Source organism: Papilio polytes, unplaced genomic scaffold (genome assembly GCF_000836215.1).
Source record: "Papilio polytes unplaced genomic scaffold, Ppol_1.0 DF821289.1, whole genome shotgun sequence".
In the NCBI taxonomy this organism is placed as follows: domain Eukaryota; kingdom Metazoa; phylum Arthropoda; class Insecta; order Lepidoptera; family Papilionidae; genus Papilio; species Papilio polytes.
Window position 1 is genome coordinate 3054886 of NW_013527915.1, and position 7910 is coordinate 3062795.

The window sequence follows — 7910 nt, forward strand, 5'->3', positions numbered from 1 at the left end:
CCTCAAATTAAGCAGACTACGTCGCAGCCGTTACTGTAGATTGCTCACGCCTCATTGCATACTTTGACGCACACAAAAAAAAGTTAAAGGGGTTTATTATTTAAATAACGTTTTTATTCGCGTCAGAAGAAAAGGTTTTTTCTTCTGAAAAGCGAAAAAATATTATCTTAGAACACTGACTCGAATTTACGTACGTTCTATAACGAGCATTTGACTGTTCTTTTATATTTTTTGCGTATCTAAAAAAATTAAATTGTGGTTTTGTATTTTTGCTTTTACTCTATTATTTGTCGGTTATTTGCCTTATCTTTGCTTTACTTTTTCATTCAAATTTCTGTTAATATTATTTGCGTATTGATGCAAATTATTTGACTTCACAATTTAACTGGAATATGAAATAAAGAATTATTTCTATTAACTTTATTAACAAAACATATTACTTAAATAATGCCATCAGTAATATCCCAGTTTATTCGCCTCCGTCACCAGTCCTAGCATCATTTGTGTCACCTCATCTCCTTGTTCTTGTATCCTGGAGGGAGGCCAGTGGAAGGAGTTTCCTCGCAGCTCGTATGTGAACACTAGAGGAGTCCCTAAAGCATGACGTACCCAATCCATACTTCCACCTGACGCTTTGTCTGTAAGAAGTAATGTCTAATGTATAAACTCTCTATCTTAAAGAAGGCACAATACATAATTTCCTAGATATTTCTTTTATTCTGAGAAATGTAACAAAACACTATATCCGTAATACCCAAAACACTTTTTCGTGGGCCTCTTTCAAAGTTTTACAAACGAATGGAGTAGGATTTATTAAGCGTTTTGTTAATTTTTACATTTTGTTGGTTCTCACAAACGCATCTAAGGCTGTGCTTTTAATGTTTGAAACTAGTTGAAAATTTCATGGACTCCCAATTTTTTTTTTAACGATCGTGGACCCTCAGCCGATAGATTTGAAAAAAAAGTGTATCATATTACATGCCACCAAATAGGTCTTTAATTTGCACATTATATAGCATATTAGCTTTCGCCCGCGACTCCGTCTGCGTGGAATTAAAAAAAAACAAAAGTGAACAGCCTATGTGTTCTTTCAGACTATCCTCTACATCTATGCCAAATTTCATCGAAATCCATTCAGCCGTTTAGGCTACAAACTCTAACAGACATCCATCCATCGATCCATCCATCTATCCATCCATCCATCTATCCATCCATCCATCTAAACTTTCGCATTTATAATATTAGTATGAAGTATGATTAGTGGTTCAAGTCCACTAGAGAAATAGTGAGCATGTACAATAGCGAGCGATGAAATTAAACCTACTAAAATTTTGATATCATATAATGCTTCATAAATTACATTTGAACATTTCGTGTGGAGTGTAGTTGTGGTTAGTTTCATAGTTGAAATAGTATGGAAGTTTAACTTACAGAGTATTTCAGCGGCAGTTCCCGGCCCCTGATATCTTTTATCTTGGTTAACTTTGTAACCGTAATCAAGCGATGATTTACCAACTTTAACCTGAAAATATAGTAATAAATATATGCAATTTGAAATTAACCTATTATTATACAACTAAATACCTATGTTTATAAACGATTTTATTTTAAAACCTCTTATGTGACAAAGAAAATACGAGCTAGATAAGTTACGACAAACAAAACCTCTGTTCACTTATGCTGGGTTCTGATGTTTCGATTTATTTTGTCACCTATTGATGCATTAGCAAAACTCAAGTTACGTAATTCGGAAACGGAATTCGTGAACTTATTGAATTAAAACACTATAAATAGTTAAACGTATCTCGGAAACCAGCCATTAGTGTCACTATAGTGATAGAAATACACAGAACTCCTATTTGATTTACTCTTCTGTTAATGTTCTAATTAAAATGTCGTCTACTCTACCTTTATACACAATGGCTTTTATATTTTTCATACTTTATCACGTAAAACAGACTAACATACCAAGTCGTCGTAATTGTGCACATGTTGTGTAGAATCAGAGTACGGCAGTAGAAGCATGGCGGCGTACGAATGGAAGCTGATGTAGGCCATCATGTTGTCGATGCTCTGTATGTAGGCCGCTAGGGTACGTGTTTCTATCTCAGAGAACGGACGAGAACCCGCATACGTCTGATAGTCGCAGGGATTGTGCGTTGATGAGTACTCTGGATATTAGATGTTTAGATTGATTTGATTTAGCATGTTATATTTGACAAGAAATTTACATAATTGAAAATAAGTGTTTAGTGCAGTATTCTCGATCAGACACAGAACGTTTCTCTTGTTACAACAAAATATAGTTATATTAATAAATATAAATTACTAACTTTACCCGCGACTAAGCCGCGTGGTTTTAAAACAAAAGTGAGTAGTCTATGTGTTCTTCCAGACTATCCTCTACATCTATATTAAATTTCATCGAAATCCGTTAAGCTGTTTAAGCTACAAACTCTAACAAATACCCTTACATCCGTCCATCCATCTAAACATTCGCATTTATAATATTAGTAAGATAGATTTTTTTTAACTTATTAACCGTATAAAGAAACCATAACCATAAACCAAGCACTTTAGCTTGGTTTAAACTAGCAAGATAATACTTACGTCCCCAATTGTAATTCCAATTCCTGTTCGGATCAGCACCGAAGCATCTGTTAGTAGATCTTGATAATGTCTTTCGCCAAAGTCGGTCCTAAAAAAACTCATAATTGTTAAAAATCCGATTGTCAACTATATGAAAATAGACATAAATTATAATCAATTTTGTTATATACACTTTTTGATGTTAACTTTCAAATTCTATCCAAAATATAAAGGGATAGATATACATGTATATTATCGCTGAATCTAACTTTTATGCCGAACGTGACAAGAATTCAACAAGTGTGTACGTGGAGAGGCTTTATAATGTTGGAGGGTATCCAATTGTTGTCAATAGTCGAACAAGAAAACTGCCTATAGTATTCATCTTGCTGAATAAAGTCCCCTTCCTAATGGAAACTGCACTGCCAGGAACCAAGTAGGGAGTACGAACTAACCATAACGACGATTGGTTTCGATTCCTACACGACTATTGCGAAACAACACAAGCCAAAGGTTTACAAGAAAAAATGTATGAAACTTCTTCTGCTAGCATTTACTTAAAAATGCAATAAGGTTGCTTCACGCTTGCAATATAAGTTAAGGTTTAAACATAAAAATCATTTGGAATTAAATTAATTAATGTAAATAAATGCATACCACGGTATAACTGTAGTGATAACCGTCCGGATTTACAGATGGGAAGATACGCCAATCGAACTGATCCCTCAGTGCTGTTATGTTCGCATCCTTGCTTGTTAACAACTCCTTAATAAAGTACGTAGTGGTCGCAGGTGCTATCCATTCTCTAGCGTGAATCCCTGAAATATTTACATCTTTACTTATTTTTTTTAAACTTTAAAATTTTCTGTCACAATCGATCCCATAAAGATTATAAAATAGCTGTTGTTCGCGACTTCACCCGCGGAAAATTAAAAATAAATAAAAAATATAGCCTGTTATTAATAGCATAGCTTTTTAATAGTAAAAGGTTTTTTGACGACGGTCCAGTAGTTTTTGAGTTATTGCAATACATACAAAAAACCAAATCTTTCCTCTTGCCGAGTCTCAATCGCAGCCATTCCCATTACAAACATTTGAAAATCCCAAGTATTTTTTTTTTGTGACAATTATAGAGACTTGGAAATTGAATTATTAATTTGATATGATTGATATTAAAATTTTTACCTGACTCAATAAATATAACAGGTTTCGGTGTACATTCTTGTGAAGGTGTGTTGATACGAAGTCCTAATATGGACCGACCCTGATACGTTTTGCCTCCGACAATTAGCTCAGACAAATTCGGATAAGATTTACTCATATTGGTCAAGTATTTATATATCTGAAAAATAAGAAAGAATAACTTATCTCTTGGGCAGCTGTTTTACTCAGAGGCGTCCATAACCGCATTGAGAGTTCCTTAGTGTACACTTCTAATACTAAGTTTACACTAACGGTCTTTGTAACTTCAACGACTCTGAGTGGCAATTAAATTGTTAAATATTAAACTTACATCGTCTATGTCATAATATGCAGTCCATGAAAACTCTTTACTACCCCGTAGAAGAGATTTTTCTGATTGTATTATTCTGTAAAAATACTTAGATATTAATTAACATACTGCCTTAATAAAATTTGTCATACTTTTTCAAGTATGTTCATTAGCTTCACAGTTTCTAACTAAAACAATAAATTGCTTTAGCAATTGAAGTTTTTTTTATTACGTCTATGAAATTACAATTATTGTTCTTAAATCTTAAATTATAGAACATAACTCTTACTTAGATATATCATCATAGACCACTGTAGTCTTCAGATTTTCTTGTGTGACTATTTTGTTGAATAAATCTTCTAAATGAGGCGCCACGATAAATTCACCGCCGTCTCTAGTGTCGGCGTAAGTGAGAGTCTCCTGAAACAATTTATTGTTAAATAGCTCCAAAATACGTTATGAAGTAATGGCCAGTTTTCAGAAAAATCTGTTCAAAAACACAGCGTCACTTTTTTATCATTTGAAGGTAACATGATAACAAATGTTTGGATACTAACATTAACTAATTAATAAAGTGTGAAGTAAATCCGCAGTACAGCGTGATTGAGTCCAGTCACCCCTAAGGTAGGATCCGAGCCCCTCAGGTGACGTTTAACATCTGATAATGAAGAAATATGAATACTTACATCACTTTCCTGTAACGCATGTCGTAATCGTTCTATTCTTAATCTATCACCTTGAACGTTAAAACATTTATAATTCTTGTAACTCCTATACCCCGAAACATTAGCGGAAACGAATAGAAAATTCACAAAAATTAAAACACAAAATGATATTTTTTTCATGTTGAAAACTTTCTTCTTTGTATCGTGCAATCAGGTTTAATTGCAAAAATAATTCGCACGTGTATATATAGGACCCTCTTCTGATTACAAAATTCCTAAAATTTCAAGCGCATGGACCGTTTAGTCGATTGCTACAGCGCAGAATTTTTGCTGCACTACACACCAGTATGATATGCAAGTGAATATAGCAAATTGAATTCTTTGTTTAAAACTTGCATTTATATGCCAACAAAAAAAATGTTGATTAAATCTCAAAAATACTTAACAAACTTCTTAGCACTGGTACACGCAAGTGCAAGCACCTTTCGGATAAAAATAGAATTATCAAAATCGGTCCACTAGCAGCGGAGTTATGCCGTAACACATAAAAAAATAAAAAAAAAAAACATTCAGACGAATTGAGTACCTTCTTCTTTTGGGAAGTCGGTCAAAAAGGAGATATAATAATCCTATTTATGTAAAAGCAAATTAAATTAATTATGACTTTATCAAGATCGGTTTAATAATTTATTCCCTACATATACTATTCATTTTTAATGACAAAAATATTTCTCGAATAATTCGTTCAATAAAACTAAACGATCCTTTGGTACTCGAGTTCGTTACAAAGCATCTGATAACGGTGATAGTAAACAGTTTAAGTACCCGCATTATAAACACTTTATAATACCGACCTTAACACATAATCATGGAGTCATGGCCTGTTTAGCAGTAACAATAATTTTGTTTAATTGCCTAGCTATCATACTAATATTATAAATGCGAAAGTTTAGATCGATGGATGTTCGTTAGAGTTTGTAGCCTAAACGGCTGTACGGATTTCGACGAAATTTGGTATAGATGTAGAGGATAGTCTGGAAGAAAACTTAGGCTACTCACTTTTCTGTTTTTTTTTTAATACCACGCCGACGGAGTCGCGGGCGAAAGCTAGTTAATATTATAAATGAGAAAGTTTAGATCGATGGATGTTTGTTAGAGTTTGTAGCTTAAATGGATCTCGATGTTTAGCCTAGACGTAGAGTATAGTCTGCAAGAACACACTATTTTTTAAATTCCATGCGGACGGTGTCGACGGCGAACTAGTAGTTTATAATTTATTTTGTAACATAAAGGATTGTAACTGACAAGGTTTGTAAGCTATAGGTATTTTGACTTGAATGCCTAAATGTCTAATACAGTAAGGTTTATTAAAAAAAGCTACAACATTGTAGAAAAACTATGAAAAACTAACCTAATTGTATCTCGTAAGGCCTATTTCTGAAACGAACATGAAACACTTGACTTTGTTAGCACCGTTTAAAATCTGTCAGATGTCAAAAATTTAATGCAATGTCGTTCCATTACTTGTCTGTAGTCACCTAACGCATGTAGTTGTAAAACATTGAACATCTGTTTAAGTTTGTAAAACATCTTGCCTCGACGTTCTATAGCGTAGGCAAATTTAATTATCTCCCAGTCTTCTTATTCAAGGCGAGACGTCTTTTGATGAAATGGAAACATCTACCTAATTAGTTTTATTTCTAACATGACCGGCCGAGCTGAATCAAAGTTGTTGATTTTTATTTGAATAGAGTAAATAGACTGCGTCAAACATAAAAGTTGTTAATAATGATAAAGTTACGCATTTTTTCTTTATGGTTTACTACCTTTTGCCCGCGTCTCCGTCCGCGTAGAATTAAAAAAACAAAAGTAAATAGTCCATGTCTTCTTCCAGATTATCATCAACAAATATGCATCCATCCATCTAAACTTTAGCTTTTTAATATTGGTAAATGTCGTAAATACAGACAATGTCTAACAATATTATTAAAATTATGAATAGGAAATTATGTTAAATTTGAATTAGACTATTGGCTGACTGTAAGTTAGATACTTCTATAGATACCTCTTCTGTAATCAAACCTATTGATTGAATTTATTAGTACTTAATAAAGTACACAAATCTCTTACATTTGCGCAATCAAAACCACTGACTATGCTTTTTAATGGAAAATAAACTTCATCAAAATGTACGTTTGCGGTAGAGATGTCGGTGAAAACTGAGTGCAAACTCATATTTTGCGGTTGCAACAAAGTGCAAAAGTTTGTTAGAACTAATTCTCTCAACATTACTCGCTTCGGTATCTGAATGATGTTCGCTTTAGCGGTTTAAAGTAGTTCCATACTTTATTTTTCAATTTTCTTCCATGTTTATAAACAATAGCAGTTCTTTTACGTGCTCTTTTTTTAGTACAAGGTTTCTTTTTAAAGCATAAAGTGGGAAACAAGCAGGCGGACCCTTGGTCATGAATAAGAAAATTGCAGATGCCTTAACATTACAGAGAACCTTATAGGACAGAGGAGAGAATGGACAGGATTTTCTCCTCCTGACACATTCTTCTTTTCTATACATCCCCTTCTCCGGCACTTCTTTAGTTTTAATTTTAAGACTAATGACTTTCAGAGTTCTCCTAAAGAATAAAACATATTGATTTATCGTAATTAAACTTCAACCTATGTCCGTTTCCATCGGAAGAAAAAGTCAAATATCCATCCCGTGGGTAGACTTAATTAAAGTGACATCGACACATTGAGAGAAGGAACTCAGTGACCTTACGAAATACATGTGAGAGCTTAATCTAATCAGTGAACCGACGAAACGAATAGATTACTTCCATCGGAACGAGTTGCTATTTCATCAATCAACAAGGATCCGCGAAATGCCCTCAAGTGATGGATCATTACGATAAAAATTCCCTCTTTCGTGATAAAAATTTGTACCCAAAATCCGGATGTTTTAGAATCCATGTTTTCTAGTTTTCATTTTTATATTTAGTTATATATTTTTATAGGTAGTTATTTGTAACTCTTTCTAGATAGCTTAAAACATAATAGATATGTCTTATTATTAGTTTTGCAGCCGAATTCTGAAACGAATCTCAAACTGCTTTATAAGGGCTGCTTACTTATTTTAATAGAATTTCGAGTTCAATCATGTTCTAATC

At 33.4% G+C, this 7910-nt stretch overlaps 1 protein-coding gene across 1 annotated transcript; it reads right to left on the bottom strand.

The window, feature by feature from the left end:
- Positions 1 to 405: 405 nt before the first annotated feature.
- On the bottom strand, positions 406 to 4971 carry LOC106109216 (zinc carboxypeptidase-like). Its single transcript, XM_013290626.1, has 9 exons — positions 4768 to 4971; positions 4371 to 4501; positions 4103 to 4178; positions 3775 to 3931; positions 3247 to 3407; positions 2611 to 2698; positions 1969 to 2171; positions 1432 to 1522; positions 406 to 638 (listed from the first exon to the last, which is right to left on the bottom strand). The coding sequence occupies exons 1-9, from the start codon at positions 4924 to 4926 to the stop codon at positions 454 to 456; spliced, it is 1251 nt and encodes a 416-aa protein (XP_013146080.1). The 5' UTR covers positions 4927 to 4971; the 3' UTR covers positions 406 to 453.
- Positions 4972 to 7910: the final 2939 nt, after the last annotated feature.

Excerpts from the sequence above, each read along its gene's own strand:
- LOC106109216 (XM_013290626.1), bottom strand. The coding sequence starts at position 4,926 with ATGAAAAAAATATCATTTTGTGTTTTAATTTTTGTGAATTTTCTATTC. Across the intron at positions 3,932-4,102 it reads CATATTATGACATAGACGAT|ATATATAAATACTTGACCAA; the intron begins GTAAGTTTAATA and ends CTTATTTTTCAG. Across the intron at positions 1,523-1,968 it reads TGCACAATTACGACGACTTG|GTTAAAGTTGGTAAATCATC; the intron begins GTATGTTAGTCT and ends CTATATTTTCAG.